Source organism: Oncorhynchus tshawytscha, linkage group LG12 (assembly GCF_018296145.1).
Source record: "Oncorhynchus tshawytscha isolate Ot180627B linkage group LG12, Otsh_v2.0, whole genome shotgun sequence".
NCBI lineage: Eukaryota > Metazoa > Chordata > Actinopteri > Salmoniformes > Salmonidae > Oncorhynchus > Oncorhynchus tshawytscha.
The window spans coordinates 39,105,660-39,125,069 of record NC_056440.1 but is presented as its reverse complement, the minus strand read 5'-3'; the positions used below and the strand labels follow the sequence as shown (position 1 = coordinate 39,125,069).

The 19,410-nt window shown below is 43.4% G+C and overlaps 1 protein-coding gene across 1 annotated transcript; it reads right to left on the bottom strand.

Annotated features, from left to right (window-relative positions):
- Window positions 1-6,544: 6,544 nt before the first annotated feature.
- On the bottom strand, window positions 6,545-19,204 carry tmc1 (transmembrane channel-like 1). The gene is made up of 20 exons (XM_024440716.2): window positions 19,195-19,204; window positions 18,851-18,874; window positions 16,908-17,355; window positions 16,166-16,348; window positions 15,215-15,305; window positions 14,947-15,028; window positions 14,539-14,645; window positions 13,953-14,051; window positions 13,661-13,803; window positions 13,218-13,362; window positions 11,633-11,827; window positions 11,062-11,241; window positions 10,470-10,622; window positions 10,169-10,297; window positions 9,520-9,587; window positions 7,952-8,191; window positions 7,706-7,831; window positions 7,519-7,597; window positions 6,848-6,983; window positions 6,545-6,726 (listed from the first exon to the last, which is right to left on the bottom strand). Exons 1-20 carry the CDS (start codon window positions 19,202-19,204, stop codon window positions 6,545-6,547), a joined length of 2,820 nt encoding a protein of 939 aa, XP_024296484.2.
- Window positions 19,205-19,410: the final 206 nt, after the last annotated feature.

Below are 19,410 nucleotides of genomic sequence, written 5' to 3'. Positions count from 1 at the left end.
GGGATGTCAATAAAAAAAAAACATCCGTTGATATGACTTACAGCATGCGTGTAGACACACAGATACAGTACACACACCCCCACACACATCAATTCCAACTGAATGCCTTCATGGGTGCATTATAACCATTATTCACCTGTTTTGCAGCTATAATTTGTTTTGAACAACAGTTGGAAAACTCACACCAATATATTCCATCATGTACTGTACGTAACTCTGACCCTGAAATTCGAAACCATTGCACAAATGCTGAAATAAAGGACAGTTCTCATTAAAATTCGATGAACTCTTAAGTACTGTAAGCTTGAGGGGAAAGTGAGACAACAAGCAGCCTCTATGACATGATTGTGCTATACAAATACTATCACGGGCTCTTGACATGGTAATATCGATGGAAGATGGAATTGGGCTGAAAAGAATGAGGGTTGCAACATAACCATTAGTGATACATCTTGGACATCATGGACAGAACTAGTTCATGCCATTGTAAGATTAGTGTAGCATGTCTCAAAATGCATTTCTGCTCTTGTTGCCAATAAGTCCATTCAGAACATCTACTCGAAACTGTGCCTGAGGAAGGCAGGCAGCATCATCATGGACCCCACACACCCCAGCCACGAACTGTTCTCCCACTTACCGTCGGACAGACGTAGCAGAGCATGAGGTCTGATACCAACAGGCTCAGAGTCCGTCTCTGTCTACAAGCCATCAGACTGCTGAACACCTGAACTTGGCTGACCACCTGCACTGATTCTCCACACCTTAGCACACATGCACTCACTCATTCCCTCCCCATACACACACACACACTGTATATAAATTCATGCTACACACACACATCACAACTGCTGCTACCAGACTGCTATTATACTGCTCAATTTATACACTTGCCCCATCCCCCAATACACGTGTATATATTGGACTATAAATAGTGCCTTCCTGTATTATACCTACACTAAAATGTTTATTCTATTCTACTGAGACATTTACTTTATCTTGATATTGTTAGATTTTATTATTTATTATTGTTGTTGCATTGTCAAGAAGGAAGTAAGCAAGTAAGCATTTCATTGGATAATGTATACCATGCGTATCCCATACATACGACTAAAAAACTTGAAATGGAAAAATTGAAACTAAACAAAGAATACACAATGCACTCGCGCATTAAGCTTCATCCTTCACTGTTAATAAGAATAGCTTGTGTGCTTATGGTGACATGTCAGGGATGACCTGGTGAATAATGCATGGCAACCGGAGACATGTAGCGAAAGCAGCTAACGCAACTCTTCCTGTGATTATGTGGGAATTAATAGGGCATGATGCTGAAACCTAAGCCCCGCTGTATCCCTCCTTCTCTGGGTAACTCTTCTTCTCCCATCCTCTGTCCTTCTCAAGTTCCCGTCGAGACGCGCCACTGTAGATGAACAGTACAAACCATACAGTGAGCCCTTTAAGATCAAAAGAGGAATGTAAGGCTGCTGCATAAATGACATAATATGCCAGGGAGATATGTATACTGTGGCTACGAAATGAATACTAATGTAACGTCTGCTTCCAACTCACACCCTCAACCACAGAGATCCCCTGAACGCAGCTCACTTTCCAGCCCACTTTCCATCTCACACTCACAAACACCTCGATCCCCCGAACGCAGCTCACTCTCCAGATCCCAATCACCTGAATTCTAATCACCTGTTCACACACCTGTATGTCATTATCACACACTATTTAGTTCAGTTCTTTGCACCCCATCACTGTGAGGTATTGGTTGTTTTGTGACACATGTCTTGCTGGGCTCTGTTTTTCCTGTGATTTACTCCTCCCGTGTATGATAGTTTTTGCCTGCCTCGCTAATGACGCCTTTTGCCTATTCCCTGCCTGTACTTTAGCCTAAAGGATTTCCTGTTATCTACCCATTGCCTGATCTCCTGGACTACGTTACTAGCCTTTTCCCTGCCTGTACTGTTTCCCTTTTGGACCCCTGTGTATGACCTTCTGCCTGCCCCTAGACCCAGCTACCTGTCTCCTCCTGTGTATGACCTTCTGCCTGCCCCTGGACCCAGCTACCTGCCTCCTCCTGTGGTCCTTTGCAATAAACACCTGCTGCGCCCTGCGCTTGAAACCAGCTCTCTGTCTCCCCTCGTGTTCATTACAACTAAGTGTATTTTGTGCAGTAAGCTGTTAGTAGCCCATGTGCATTACCCTAATAATTTGGTTCCTTTCCCCCTCATAATTTAGCCTACTGTTCTTACTTGGTGGTGTACATGTAGCCTATAGCCTGTTTTAGAGAAATGTCATCATCAAATATTGTAAGAGCTTTCATTGTCTGCATATATGCCCCCTATATTTATCCTACAGTTCTGATTTGGTGTACAAGGAGAAAACTGTAAGAACGGCGCATGTTCTGAATTCTGTCGCTGTACATTTCAAAAGTGCTGAACAAATAGTTATATTGACTACGTCAGTCCTAGCTCGCTCATTAACGTCTTAATCGAAATAACGGTTTGCCTCTTATCCTCTTGTCGTCACCTTATGCCAGAGTTTGTACATCTCAATTGTCAGTAGAAACCACAAAGTCAGCCATATAAGCTATGTTTTTTTTAAAGGCAGTAAATGAGGCTGAATGAACTGTTTCACTGCCAGACAAGGCTCCACTGATAGCCAAGTGTAGCGGTGGTAAGGATTCCCTACATAGTTCTGAAAAGAAAGCTCTGCTGTTGGGACAGATTTATGAAGGCCCTAACAGTTTGTGGGCACCGTTTGGCACCATTATAGTGCAATTAATGTATTGTTTAGTGTTGTGTTGTGTAGTGTAGTGGCTTTGCTGGCATGCATCAAAAGAATTGGGGGAGTTTCCCCCACCAAGATTGACGTGCTAAAATCGCCACTGGCCTACAGTTACTACATAGGACACAATAAAGGAAATCAATTACTGGTCAAAATCTAAATACTGCTCCTAGCGTTGATCAAAGCTCAGAACACTTATATTCTTGATCTGACTGAGTTCTAATCGTGTTTGCCTCTTTGTGAACCAGTTGAATCATGAACAATGGTTTGTTAGTTATGTTTGCCGAATTTTCCTCCTGGATTTGCCTTTTTAGCAGCACATTCACCACTCTCTCAAACGGCTAACTCCGACCGCTCGTGGCTCAGGCTGAGGGCCTACGTGAAACAAACTACCCCAGCTCGTAGTTGGTTCAAAAAGGCAACTAAAGATCCTGCTGACAGTGTGTCTACAGACATGACCAAAACAAACAAAAACCGGCTCGGAGAATGATTGCACAACTGGTAAATAGTCACTTATAGATAATATGGCAGTCAGTCAGGTTGCTAGTTGCCTGCAGAGACTTCTATTGCGAGTAAAGTTCAGGAGTACTTCTGTCTATAATAAAGACATGTTGTGTGGGAAAACTCATTCTGATTGGCTGGGCCTGGCTCCCCAGTGGGTCGGTCTATGCCCTCCAAGGCCCACCCATGACCACACCCCTGCCCAGTCATCCATAGAGGAAGCAGAGGAGACAGAGAGCGAGAAAGAGGTTAGTACAGTGGTTCCCAAACTTGTGGCCCATGTAGCATCCCCTGAGAAAATCTGTACTTTATCTTATAAAAACGACGTTTCAATATGAACATCTCCATGTGGCCTATCTTCCCTATAGGCCGACATTAAAATGCAATCAACATGCAAACAATACAGTTCTTAAAATGTCATAGGTTTTTGTTTAGCCGCTGATGCTACTGTACGTGTCAGTGAATCATTTCTCATATTTCCCGCCTTTCAGGAGTATAACATCACAATTGTATGTGTTATGTGTTTATAGATGTGGCTATGTGTTTATAGATGGACTATGTGTTTATAGATGGACTGAGGGGAATTAACCTACAGCAGCCAAGGTGATAATGACTGGGGACACTTCTGGACCTCACTAAAACTCAAACCCTGGTTACAGCCCTGTAAGGACCGTATCTATCAAGTAAGGAGGAGGAGGAGGAGGAGGAGGAGGAGGAGGATGAGCGCGAAACTAAGTAAAGTGTTTGCCAGTGTTTATCGAAATCTGAGGATTAAGTGGTTCAGTATAAGTGATGTAAAAAACCTTGCATAGGTAGGCTTGATACAATTACCCCCTTAACCCTTATTTGAGCAGTAGTTAGCAGGTCTGGAGATGATTAGGTGGCCATGATGGTATGAGCAGCAGATTGGGAATTTAGCCAGGACCATGGGGTTAACACCCCTACTCTTACGATAAGTGCCATGGGATCTTTATTGACCACAGAGAGTCAGGACACCCATTTTAACGTCCCATCCGAAAGACGGCACCCTTCGAAGGGCAATGTCCCCCTCACTACCCTGGGGCATAGGGATCTCAGACCAGAGGGATGAGTTCCCCCTACGGGACCTACAACACCCCTTCCAGTAACATCTGGTATCCCATCCAGGGACCGACCAGGACCGACCCGGCTAACTTCAAAGGCAAGCCAGCAATTGGATGCAGGGTGATTCCTGTTCAACATGTTTTCCTGGACCAGTTGATCTGGGGATCATGGTTCCATTTACTAAAAGTTCTTAACTACTGTTTATAGACCTGTTGAGTTATGCACCTTTTGAGAATGGATGAAATTCTGCACACAACCTCTGATATCTAATTGGACAAGAAAAGAAAATAGACAGGAGGCCAGGTGGGAGAGAGAAATCAGTGGCTGTGATGCTCTGACGTTTCACTCTGCCCTTCATTACCGGTTGTACTATAACATTGAGATATCCGGTAATCTAGAACCACGCGGTCACGGTTCAGATATCCTGCCCATTGTACAAACATGGCGGGAGACTGGGAGGTAGCCAAACAGAGCAAGGTTGGGTTGAGACAGCGGGCACAATGGTAGCTGATTACCCATATTGGGGGTAAGGTAACTGTGCCTTTGGATGATCCAGAATACACTATACTAACCTTGCGAATGAGCTCAAGAAATGCATGAACCACGCTTGTGTCTTCTGTTGGGACGGAAGACAGATGTTTCTTCACCAAAGAAACCAACCGGACCACCAATCATTTAAACGTTTGTGTGGGAAAAATGGAGCATAAAGGGCCTGCACTTTCTTAAGATCTCAAATAACTCAAATGAATACTTAATGATAACTGTCTATGAATTGAACATGAGCATTTGCAATGTTAATGGATTGTACTATGCGCCAGTTCTGGAATGAATAAATGTTAACGACATTATAGGATTGATTTCTCATGGTTCCTTTGAATCGGTTGAGTTGGGGATGATACTAAAATAAGTCAGAGAAGCAATGCACAATAGGTTTGTGTTTGACGACTGTTTGGGATAAAGATCAACACCTTCAAATGAAGGTTTTATTAAAGCCATGCAAGCTACAGTAATTAGATGTTGGTAGCTATATTACCCCAGATCTCACAGAGGAGGAATGACCGGATGATTAACAGATAAAAAAACAGTGTCCAATCAGTGCACCAGAGTTAAGATATTGGGACACTCAGTTTGTGGATCTGAGGACAGGGACACTCAATGAGTATGTGAAGCTTGGATTACTACAGAGATACTTGTTCAGGCCAAGGATCTTTGGTAAAGTTAACTGCGGTGCATGTCCAACGCGTCAATTTGTGGGAATTGTGTCCTTGTTTCCTTAATAGGTTTGCTTGATGGGAGCTGTCTCTCATTACCAAGTCACTGAAAACAGTCAGCATTTCAAGTTGATCATTGTATCCTGTGTTGAATATGAATGTACAAAGGGACATACATTGAATGATATTCCCCCTATGATGTAATCCTGCAGTTAAAATCAGAATTGGCAGAGGGGGAATTATTCCTATAATCTGCTCACAGACAACTTCTAAAACTGCTGGCCAACCAAGAACATTCCCTGAATTGATGGTCTTTCAGTGTTTAGTGCAGATCTTCCCAAACTGAGTCCTGGGGACCCCAAGGAGTGCACGTTTAGTTTTTTGCCCTAACAGCTCACAGCTGATTCAAATGATCCAAGCTTGATGATTAATTGATCATTTAGATCAACTGTGTAGTGCTAAGCCAAAAACCAAGATGTGCACCCTTGGGGTTCTGAGGACAGAGTTGGGGAAACCCTAGTTTAGTGCTTTAATAACTCTCCACAATGTCAGGTCCTTGTAAAACCGGATAATGCAATAACACAAGATATTATGTATGAACTCATCAGGTCCTGTCAATGCCAAATACATGTTATGTTGCTTGGTGTGCAGAATAGTTAGTACAAATTAATAAGAAATTAGATTAATTAATGTATACTATCACCAATTCAAAAAGTTACATTTTTACAGTCAAAATTCACATAACACTGTTTGAATAAAGGTCCATTAGAACTGTAATGTACAACCTGGTAATAAGGAATCAACTATTACCGGTCATGATACCTCAGGTGTTAAAGTCACTTCAGCAGTCTTTTACTTTCAGTCTGCCTCTGAAATCAGAGTGACGTTTGTATATTCAGGGAGGTCTGTGTCTGTCTATAAAGTGCTTGCCATTTCCACATCTGTGACAGCAGTCATACTCAGTGTCTCTGGGAGTTTGGGACCCTCTGAACACTGGGTGCTGGTTGCCACTGGTTACCTGGTAGGGGCCCAGGGATTCTGTGGCCCCTCGGGGCCGGGGGGCTGGTGGCAGAAGGGGGAATTTGATGGTCGCTCTTTCCTTGATGTGCTCTGTGTTCCCCACCCTTCTTTTCTCTATCTTCTTAGAAAGGGACAAGGGGAGAGGAGAGGTATGATCACATAACTTGGTGCAAATCAAATTTTCAGATACTAAACAAAAACAAAACTGCTAACTAAATGTCCTGTCACAGTATTCTTCTCACCCGTATAAGATTGCTGAGAGGCGTTGTTTTTTCTCTGTTGCCGCGGTGCTTCTGACCGAGCTTTTTGAGCCTCCTCTAAATCCATGGCAGCTTTCAGTGCTGCCATTTTAGTCTTCTTCTTGTTCTCTTCATTTTGCTGGAAGTAAAGAAGCAGCTACTGTACAGGAACGGCTCCAAACTTTCTGATCGAGATTACAGGGATCACGGATTGTTTAGTTTAAGCAGTGTGGATGTGGATCCATAACTGCCTCTAATTCCCCACCTGAAAAAATATATGACTGGCCTCTCAGTCTCCTGCTGATGTTTGTGATGTTTGAAATATTGTAGCTTAAAATATACTCTCATATCCTAAATAGCTGACACTTCCCTGTAACATTTGGAAATATTTACTGAAATCGCAGCTAAATGGGCTTTCCATCAGATGATGTAACCTCATCTGCATGCAGGTAGGCTGTGGGACCCTTGTTATTGACAAGTGAGTGTGTAGATTTGATCAGTTTAGAGAAATGATATACTCTGGCAATTGCTGCTCTCTGGTGGACAGACTATGTCAGTGCAAGTACCACACAGGGTGTGCTCTCTGGTGGACAGACTATGTCAGTGCAAGTACCACACAGGGAATATAATAGATACTGTATCAGCGTCAGAACCTTATTGATGGTACGACTTACGGTTTGAAGTTTCTTCTTTAACTCCAGGTTGGCTTGCTTGTAGCTTTTGGATGTAGACTGCAAGTAATAAATGGCCAAACTGTGGGGGGAGGGGGGGAGACAACAAATACCAAATATTTTATTTTACATTGTTCTCTTGTATATAGTCTGGGGACTGCCCTGTGGATCATTAGCCCTGACTACTCACACCATCAGCAGTAGGAAAGGCAGCACCAGGCCAGGGTTGGAGGCGTAGCTGAACACCTTCCCAAACCAGGCAGGGAAATCAGATTCCAGCGTCTCCTGGATCACATCAAACATGCGGCTCTTCCCACTGCAGTGGAGCAATCAGAGATGAGAAACTGTCATCACACAACAAACAACTGGAGTGTGTGTGTGTGTGTGTTTACATGCATGTCTTGTCATATACAGAATGCAGGTGTTTCTCTGTTACCTGAAGGGGCCACAGTCGAAGGAGGGGGGGATAGTGACTATGGTGTAGATGGCGGGCAGCGTTGAGAGGAAAAGGATGACCAGTAGCATAGCCATGTAGAAGTTGTTGGAGCCTGAGGCCTTGAACACCCTCTCCTGAGGAACATTACAGCACATGACGGCCCAGCACTGCAGGTACATTGACACATGCAGTCTCAGCACGTTCAGAGCAGGCAGGCAGGGGGCATAGAACGCACCCATCCTAGCAGAGAGAGAAAGGAGGGAGTTAATCCTTAAAGGGGGGTCTGCTAAACATATGGAGTTGTTTTAAGATGGTCATACCAAGGATCATTTTAGCTATTTGATTGTGAACTTTAGGATCCTTTAAGTATTCACCAAAAAAAGATATACAGAATATTTGATGAAACACTGAATTTGGCCTTACTGCTATTATCCCATAGAAACACATTTTATTACAGATTCAGAAATGGAAAAACAGATAATAACATTTTTATCAAAAGGAAGTTTGTTTTAAAGATACAAGACGTGTATTATTATCATTATTACTATCATGATCCAAATTATTCATTTTTAACCATATAAAAATAGATTCCATACCCAAATGCCATTACACTTCCATACTTCCATTAATTTGTTCAACTGGTACCGGACTAACTAGACGAGTTATTCGTTTGTAGGCTAAACCGTTCGGACGCTGCAGAAGTTTCTGTGAGAAGATCGATTATCGGGATGTCTCATTGTCTGACAAACATCGCTGTAGCTCGGCCACCTTCCACCGCAGATGCGGAAGGTCGGCATTGGCGGATGCGGTAGATTGAGATGCGGGCAAAGCTAGATATCACTAGCTTAAACAGACATATTTTTATGGGGATTTTTGTATTATGCTTATTAGATATATGCGGGGCGCGCACATCGATTCTAGGGGGTTTAAACAAGCATATGATAGCGATGGACTGTCACGTAGAGCAGGTGTGTTGGAATGTTATATCGCACACTGCTTACTTGCAAGTTTCATTTATTTATTTAAAATGCCAACCTTTTGGACCACTGCTCTGACCAGCACCGGCCAAAAAGTGTATTCCCCTGAAATATCTAGTCTATCATGGGCTACTGTGACAAGTTAGAGCACACACATTATAACTAATAGAATGGACAGTCCCCTTTAAACAAACACAAAATGTATAGCTTACGTTAAACCTTCATACGCAGCTTCACAAATCATCTATACACTTGCTTCTCAACCCCAGCGGGGGGCAGACTTTGAGTATGTGACCTCAGAGCGCAGAAGCTAGAAGGCATAAGCGTATGACGCCGTCACACGGCAATACAATGCATTCAAATGCATGACCAGGCTGCCTAAATGCAAGGCACATTTGCAGCCCCTAAGTTGTTGCTGAGATGCTCTTGCCTTGTTTTTAAATGGATCAATATCTGTCTATTTTTGTACATCAGCCCCTGTATCTGTTCATTTAATTCTACATACCAGTGGGACACCTAGCCTTCCTTTACTATCAGAAGGCCTCTCATACGTGGAGGTGTCACAATAAGATTACAGCAGCTACCGCCTACCATATCATGCCTTGGTTGAAGATCAGGCCCAGGACATTCCCACTGACATCGAACTCTGAGTAGGAGGGCTTACACAAAGGAAAACAAGAATAGTCCATGTTGGTGCAATTCATCAAATCAATGACCAAATCAGGCTATACATAAGGCATTATAAACTGGGTGGTTCGAGCCCTGAATGCTGATTGGCTGAAAGCCGTGGAAAATCAGACTGTATACTACGATGTATGACAAAACCTTTATTTTTACTGTTCTAATTAAGTTTATAATAGCAATAAGGCACCTCAGGGGTTTGTGGTATATGGCCAATATACCACAGCTAAGGGCTGTATCCAGGCACTCTGCGTTGTGTCGTGCTTAAGAACAGCCCTTAGCCGTGGTATATTGGCCATATACCACACCCCCTCTGGCTTTATTGCTTAATTATAACACATCTCTGAAACCAGTCATGGCACCTTTATGTGTTTTGCAGTATCATTCATAACAACCTTCATCCCACATTGATTCAACATCATTCAACAGACCCGACTTGAAGTAAAGTCTTACCCCAAAAGCAATATCAATGCAATGACAAAACGGACTTGAAGTGTGGCTTAAACAGATTTGAAGCCTAAATACAGAGTAGAGCAAAGTGGTCAATCCAGAGACTCACAAATCCAGCCTCCAAGTCCCAACACCAGCAGTAGTTGAGGAAACGCACCAGCACAGCACGCAAGAAGTCCCCGATCAGGAGCGTGATGTAGGTTGTCATAGTATCCGACACAATGAGTCGGACAAATTCCTACATATTCCCAAAGTATATTAAATGGCATATAATACATTTACGCTGTAAAAACGATACTAAACATACACACAAGAATCATGAATGCATGCCCCCCCTTCCAATTCACCCAAACAATAAGCTATTTATCATTACCAGACCTGGATTCAAATAGTATTTAACCATTCATTACCTGTCCCACCATGGTTTCCCAGCAGGGTCCTCGTGGGATGTCGGCAGGATGGACGGTGATGGGAGGAGCTGTGCTATTCGCTCCCAGGGTCCCATTATACAGACTGGCCTCCCATATAGTCATATTAAGCTTCAGCACCTCCTCCTCCTCCCGCTTAAATCAACAAAAACAAAACATTTAGTGCTCAATTTAAAAGACAGGTGTCGTATCAGCCTGTTTCCCCATCTACAGTAATAGTGGGTTGATACTTGCATATGGAAACCTCAGGTTTAAACCAGATGTTTAACCCAGCTGCAGGTTAAGACTAGTAACTCATTTGTTTCCTTCGTGGGGAAAAAAACAAAGGAACATGAGAGGGTTACACTTGTTCTCATAAAAGTGAAAACTAGATGATGATAAAAAAAAGTGTAAAATAATCATCTGAAAATAACCATAGAATACGTTTTGGGGTCATTCGTATTCCTATTGTTGAAAACCCTTTACAAAGGAACCTTAGAGGGTTGTTGGTAGAACCATTAGAAGATAAAAGGATTTTAGGTAGAACCCTTCATGGGGGTACGTGGTATAACTAGCCACAGGCTTCCAGATTTACTTTGAGGTTGATCTCATCCATGAGTGCGATGATGAAGGTGTAAAGGTTCCCCAGGAATAGGGCGAAGATGCGTCCCAGTTGCCACTGTAGAGCAATGCGGGGGTGATAGTTCTCTAGTGCACTGATCACATCAAACAGCATGGGACAGAACATCCCCAGGAGGGACATCACCATGTTCACCTGACAGACAATAACACGCATACAATACAGTATACTGTTATTCACACCTATGAATAAATGAATATAAACTCAATCACACAGACACGCAAGAGCATACAGATCACACAAATAAACATAATTAATCAAGGTACTGATTGCAAACACATGTAAATCAGAAAAGGCTGGTGGGAGGAGCTATATGAGGACAGGAGCTATAGGAGGACGGGCTCATTGTAATGGCTGGAATGGAATCGATGAAACGGAATAAAACAGGTGGTTTCCATATCTTTGATGTGCATGATACTGTTCCATTTATACCATTCCAGCCTTTAAAATGAGCCCATCCTCCTATACTCTCTCCCACCAGCCTCCTCTAAGTCAAACACACACACACACACACACACACTTGTACCTCATTCCTCTCCCACCAGCTATGGCTCTCCAGTCCCTCTAAAGCAAACTTCTGGGAGCGACGCACCACAAAGTAGATGAGATATCCACTTCCTGCTAGACAGCACAGCACCAGGAAGTTGGCCAGAACCCGCAGAAAACGAGTCAAGTGGATGTTGTCATCCTTCCTGCTCTCCTGTTCCTCCAGAATGGCCTCCTAGGAAGTTGGCATCACAAGGGCAGAGAACACACACACATATACACAGACACACATGCACAAACACACACAGAGAGACAACCAATCAAACATTACCATACATAAACTAATGTAAAACAGGGTGGAGGTGCCTTTATTAAAGTATACGGAGTTGTCATGTGAAATGTGTATGCTTTCCTATTGGTCCGTTTGAATTAATTGCTTGTGTGCTCTGATTTGTGGCAGGAGCGGCTCTGGAGAATGCACATCTACCTGTTCCTACAAGATGGTACTGCCTTTCCTGAAAAGGATAGAACTGCTGTGGTCTCCGAGGCCCACACCAGGTAGCTGCAAACTGACATTCATTCACAGTTGACAAATCTTCTGTCCAGTCTCTGTGTTGTGTGCGTGTTCATTGTAAAAGGGTCTATCAGAGTACCAAACGTGCACACGTACGCAGCAGTGTTCTAGAATATTGGATGGTTCCTACCTTCGATTTATCAGCGCAGCTCAAGAGATGTCTGTCAACACATTCAAATGAATAGAGGATGCGTACTGGGAGACTCAGATATGGGACTCTTACTAGATGTGTTGTGTGAAGTTTGCTGTACTTAGACTTGTTATCCTGATATGTGCTGTACCTAAGCTACACTACTTGAGAATTGCACATTGCACTGAAATGATTATATCTGCCTTTTGATTGCCACTTTAAGCCCGTCAGCCTGTACAGCTTAGAAAACTATTTTAACCTCAGTTGTTTGTAATAAACAACATTTTTGATAATCCTGTGTTGTGTGAATTCCATACCAGTACCCAGTTCAGAGGGCTATCCTATGAAGCAAGCTAGATCTACTCAGGGAAGGGCCAGACTACCACATTTGGGGTGTGTTTATTAATGTACAAGCACCTTTGTCCCACGCCTATCGCTATTTGTATTTTATTAAGTCATTCAAAAGTTACATTGCGTGAAGTTTAAAGTGCATTATTTCATTACTAAATGTGTCATGTGATATTTTAGCATGACTATTTTTAACACACAAAAAAAAAACATTTAATAAAATATTCCTCAAACGAAGGGGATGATGACACAATCTTCGCGAGAGGGACTGAGAGAGGGAATCTGATTTCATTGGTCCTCTACTCGCAGCTCCGTCATTTCATTCAGGGTAAGTGGAGTCAGCTGTGAGTTAGCCTGCCCCGGAGCAGGCAACGAATCTGTGGGATTCGTTGCCATAGAAATGTACATGGCTAAAAGGTGAGCCACTCTTGTATGACTGGTTATCCCGAGTGGAACTCAAAAGTTGACCAAAGTTACCTCGCCAACTCCTCAACCCTGTTTCGTATGATACCCCCCTAGGTCTCTATTGACCCTATTCTAGTCCCTGTGGTTCTTACACTAACATGTGTTTACCTTAAAGCTGGTGGTGATGGAGGCAAACTTGTTGTCGGCTGTCTCAGGGTTGCCGATGAGGTAATCCCAGCTGGTGAACATCTTCCAGCTGAAATTGAAGCTGTTGTTGTCTCCGCCCCCGTCCTCATTAGCATTCCGGGCCATACTTTAACACGTTTCATAATAAATAGAAGAAGTGTCAAACAATAACATCATCAGAAATCATCAGATTTGACCGGGATGTTTCAATTTTTGGCAGGAAGTGCACACACCAGGGTCATTTTGATTAGGCACCAAATGGAATACAACAGACTGAAACAGAGAAGGACCTGGACTTGTCCAATACGAAACGAAACACTAATTTTAATTTCCTGTTTTTGCACAACCTTGTCAAAGTCCCCTGGTGTGTGGGGGAGGGGGGCTTTGAGGACCACTGAGAGACCAGTAAACATACAGGTACTCACGTCCTTATCACCACCATATAGCTATAGGCCACAGTTCCCACGCCAACCAGGAAGTAGGAGAGGGGCATGCGGAACTTGAGCCAGCCAATGGCGCGCTGGCTGTTGTAGTAGCCATAAAAGAGGACAGAATACTGGGCGTAGCCCTGGGACACACACATGATTCAGATTTAATTCAGTATTGACAACTTTAAAAACACCACGCACGCTGTGCGGCGCACACGCACATAAAGAGTCATGTTAGTGGTAACATTACACAGTGGTCACATTACACAAATAAATAATTAGTAATGACCCCAAAGTCCCATAGGACAGCAAAGTCCATGGCGTTGGCTTCGTCAGCTCTAGGGACAGTCTTTCTGGGCATGCTACCATACGGCCTGCCCATCAGAGCCTAGACAGAGATAAAGAGTTAAAGCATCTGTAGGTCCTTGAGATGCTACTAGAGCCTGCCCACTAAGACATCATTTCAACGTTTAGTTTTGATTTACATTTGGTTGAGTTGTCAACTAACATGAATACAACCTGAAATCAACAACAAAAATGCCACCATGTCATTGGGTTTAGGTGAAAAGTTGGGAGAAATTCACATGAAATGTCCTTGCGTTGATTACTTTTTGCAAATCCAATCAGTTTTCTGCATTGATTCAATGTCATCTCATTGAATTGTTTTATTGAAATGATGTGGAAACAACGTTGATTCAACCAGTTTTTGCTCAGTGAGTGGGGCCTCCTTTATAAATAAATACAAATTCTTCATTTTCATATAAAATTACTGTGTATGAGGAAATGTGAATTATACCATGTCTACACCAAAGTCACAAAATCCGGGCCTTAAATTCGGGCCCCAATTCTGATTTGAAGATCAAATGGCCCCCTACCTCTGGCACCATGACCAGACCAAACGTCAGCCCAAAGAGGATCATGTTGATGCCATACATCCACCTCAGGAATATGAAGTAGGAGGCAACCGAGGAGCCAAAATGGCCTGTAGGAGGCACAAAGCACAGTCATACATGGTACTGTGTTTCATCACACTGAGGAGAATTACATAAATCAGTCGATCACAGAGTGACTTCCAAGGACTCCAAGGGGGTAGGCAAGAGGGCCCCCAGGGGTCCTCAACAAAGTGATACACAAATTAGAGAAACAGCAAAGTCCATGGTAAGGAACAGAGGTAGCTAGCTGTGTGCTAACCTTTTCAGCGAGGTTGAAAAATAAAAGACAACCAGGAAGCACCAACAAAACTGTGCAAGGATACAAAAGGAAGAGGTAAGAGACATACTTACTCTCAATCTCTTTGATTTTCATCTCCCATGGAACGCAAGCCGTTTTGAAGTTTTCAAAGTCCCTCTGAAACTTCATCCATTTCTAACAGCAAAACCAGCAGTGTTATGGAATAGAGATCCCACATGGGCTTGCTGACTATACTTGTGTTGTAAAGGATCATAGATAACTGGTAGCATAAACATGACACAATAAAGAACACATAAAAACACTGGTCCAAGTATCGACAAATCAATGCCTTTGTCACCTATAACAGATGACTGTCCTCACCTTCAACATCATGACTTTATATGCATACAGTTTTCTGCTCTTTCCTTTCCCAAGAGCTCCCTCATATTTCTCCACAAACTCATGGGACTCCCTGTGAAATATGAGGCAGGATTAGTTACTGGTCCCGGTACTGGTAAAATAAATATAATCATATTGCACCATACTCCATGCTATGGCTACTCGGTGCTCCTCCAACGTGCTAAACAAGCTTCCTGGTTCCATTACATTACCAACAGCTACATTTATACCCTTTTCACACTACTGAGCCGAGCCAAACAAAGCCGGGCTGTAATGTGCTGGCCTGGCTATGCATCGACTGTAATTGCAGGGACCATGCTGGAAAGGACAATGTGACAGGGAAATATCTGAGACCACAAAATATGTTTTCGGAATCGAGACATATTATAGAGATGGATGGACTTGCCACAAAGCCTGTTTTAGCATGGACAGTGCCATGGAAGGCTTTCAACATTCTACATTAGTCAACTGGGTGAGACATTCCATGGGTTAAGGAAGGATCACTCAATTCAATCCAGGTCAGCGGAAGAGATCAGCCAATGAATCATACTCCTGGGCAACCATCCCAGCATTGCAGGTGGCAGTAAATGACTAAACCAGGCTTTATGCCTGTTCAGACTATGGCCTTATCTCAATTGCATGCTTCTCGCATCCTCTCTCCTCACCTCTTTCTCAAAGTCCATTAGATGAGAAAGACAGATGGCCCTTTCAGTTTGTTCATTAACCGCCAATTATTCCACAGAAGTAGAAGAAATGGACAACATTAAAAAGGCGATAGCACTCAATGGCACTGCCCACCGAGGTGTCTAATGGCAAAGATAGGTGTGCCCTCTCTCCATTTTCATGGGTCAACTCAACACAATAGTGTGAAAGGGGTAATAGTTTAGGGGCTGGGGAAATGCATTTGCTTTAGAGTTGGGGTTATCTCAGCACCGTAGAGTTAGCAGTTTCTTCCTCATGGGCCAAGGCTTTCCTCTTAGGGTCGAGATAAGTTTCTTCCTCTCATCCACTTCCTCCTTCAGCTTCTCCAACTCCTCGGGAGACAAGACCTCTGGTTTCTCCTCTCCCACTTTCTCTTCCTCATCCTCCTCTTCCTCTGATGACTCATGCTCCTCACTGAGACAGCAAGAAAAGTCGTTTTGTTTTTAAGGTTGGTGAAGGTAGAGGGCAACATTTTTGTCACACAAAAGATAATTATAGAGATTCTTATCTGCAATCCGCAATTTAATGTGAAACTTCTTTAAACAACGTGCATCATGATGAGCCGATTATTTAACCATGAAGATTTTAGTACCCTGCACAAGGAATGTCATGATTCACATGTGATGATGGGTTGTGAGCTGTATATAAACGTGCAATGGATAACTCCAGAGTGGCTCAATGGTCTAAGGCACTGCATCTCAGTGCTAGAGGAGTCACTACAGACCGTTTCGATTCCAGGCTGTATCGCAACCAGCCATGATTGGGAGTTCCATGGGGCTGCGCACAATTGGCCCAGCGTCGTCCGGGTTAGGGTTTGGCCGGGGTAGGCCGTCATTGTAAATAAGAATTTGTTCTTAACTGAATTGCCTGGTTAAATTTTTGAAAACTTCACTGCCCTTTGCTCATACAAAAAGTTAGCCACAATGTTTTGAAATGTAAAATGCCATGCAAGATTGTACACACAGGACCTTACCTTGTCTCAACCCTTTTTTTCTTTTGTTTCTTCTCAACTGTCTCTCCTCTTCCATTGTCCTCCTTTTTCCCGCCTTTTTCTGAGCGTCCATTTTTCCTCTTCTCCTCGGTATCCCCATCCTCCTCTCCTACAACCTCTACCTCTTTTTGCTCCAGTTTTCTGGTGTTTTCATTGCTGAAATTCTTTTGAGTTTTAGCAACTGTGTCATTCTTCACTTCTTCCTGCCTCTCATCCTCTCCCCCTTTCCCTTTTCCCTCCTTATCCCTCTTTTTTCGTCCTCTCCTCTCCTCTCTTCCTGGTCTGTCCTCCAATTCATTTCCTTGTTTTCTTGCACTGGAAGCTCTTCTTGCTACATTTCTTCTTCTCTTTCTGTCCCTCTCTTTCTTTCTCTCCTTCTCTTTTGCCCTCTCCTGCCTCCCATCAGAGTCAATAACTGTGTCCTCTTCATCTGCGGTAAAAACCAAAAAACAGAGACATGGCAGTCGTCATACTAATATTTTAACCAAACAATAATATTAGAATGACACAACAGGAAACAGGAAACGAATGAAGGGGTATCTCCTGCCTCCTAAAGTTTCTTTGAAAACACATTCACTGCTAGAATAAGATGAAAGAGAGGGAAAGGAGATAGACATGCCAGTAGGTGACAGATAACCAAACCCAAAAATGACCCCTAGCCCTGTGAGATCTGAGTGGAATTTAGATGTTCATTTTATATTAGCTCCACCTTGCCCTCTGATAGGCTAGGTGTCATTTTCACCATATGGCTTTTACCTGTCAATTCCTCTCAGATCTCCACAATTTCATAGAGGTAGGGTCTTGACTGGGGGTTGGGCACAAGTGTCACTTCTGAAATGGACGATTTTTTTGTGATTTGTTGAGGGACAGACACAGGCAGCATTTCAGTTTAGTAGGTATTCGCACTCAATCAAACCATAAAAAGGAAAAAAACGGCTCATTTTTTTTGTTCCGCCTTCAGTATATTTTCGTATCTCGGCCTCCTTGTTTTTTTTCTTCCTTTTGATGGTTTGAGTGCAAGTACCTACAGAACTCCACAGATATTTTTTTCCCCTCACACACCGGCCCCCATTCAGTCCTAGCCTGAGCACAGACCTTCATACTGGCTTTCCAGAGGTAGCATTTCAGCCACGTTTCATACACAAGATACTGTATATTATCAACCGTGACTCTTGTCCATGTTGGTCACTTTACTCTATTCCTTAACATACCATCCACTCTGCTCTCTTCCATCCTTTTTGCCCTCCCTCCCTCCGATGCAGGCTGTTGTCAGAGAGCCCTATTAATCCGGTGGTAATTGGGGACACAGGCCGTGAGAGGGGGACTGAGGAGTGCACAGGGTCGTGTGACAAGGATTTAGACTGTAAGAGTGGGGAGTAGAGAAGAAGAGTGTTTCCTGACTTGGACACAATGCCACATGTCAACACCTCCAGCAGGCCCTCTCTAGTATTCTCCAGCCAACCCAGCCCCTGATGAAATACTGTGAGAGCTTGTATACTTGACATAGAAATAGAATGACTAGAAGTTTGTGTAAACCTGCGGGATTGACATGTCTTGCCAAATCAGATGACCTTCACTGGGGCAGAAGAGGAGAGACTGGGTGGAATTCAACCGTAAAGCATTTCCATTAAGACCAAACAAATCTCTGTGCACACTGCTTCGTATTGCATCCCTGTCCGTGACATCTCGCCAATCTTTTTCAATTTGTCATTCGAATTCAACAGTTGTACAGGGCAGATATGCCAAGTTTACATTTTGTAGGCTTGAAAATGCCATTTGTTTATTCTCCTCCAGCCTTAGTGACGTGAAAGCTATGACATCATTTTTACTGGACTTGCTGAAGCAGAGAGTAAAGGCATGCTGCTGCATGTGATTGACAGTTGAAAGAAGGTATCAACAAGCGCCCAGCCCAAGGATCTACTCACCTGCATCCTCCAAGCCAATGCTGACTGTGGGTTGAAGAGAAACAGTCATTCAAAACAGTTGTGTATCTCATATGTTATATTAATGGACATGGTGGAGATTATAAAGACGAGGATATCTAAACAACTGAATCCCTTGCAAACATTCACAGTTCAGTGCTCCCACTGTATCATTTTACCTACCACTTATTGATGACCTCAATAAGGGACAGGTAAAGTGATGTCAACTGGAGGAGAGGGCTCAAGCCTGTATTCATAAAGCGTCTCGGGGTATAGGAGTGCTTATCTGGGATCAGTTGTAAGATTGTAAGAACAGGGAGGACCTGATACTCAATCAGCACTCTTACTCTGAAACATGTTGTGAATATGGGCCCAGGAGAATCTGGGTCAGACGAGAAAGCTGCTGACGTTCGACAGGATTCAGGCTGCCTGTCCCCCTCCAGGCTGAGATGTGTTACTGCAGAGTTCCTGTCACCCTCCAGGCTGAGATGTGTTACTGCAGAGTTCCTGTCACCCTCCAGGCTGAGGTGTGTTACTACAGACTGCCTGTCACCCTCCAGGCT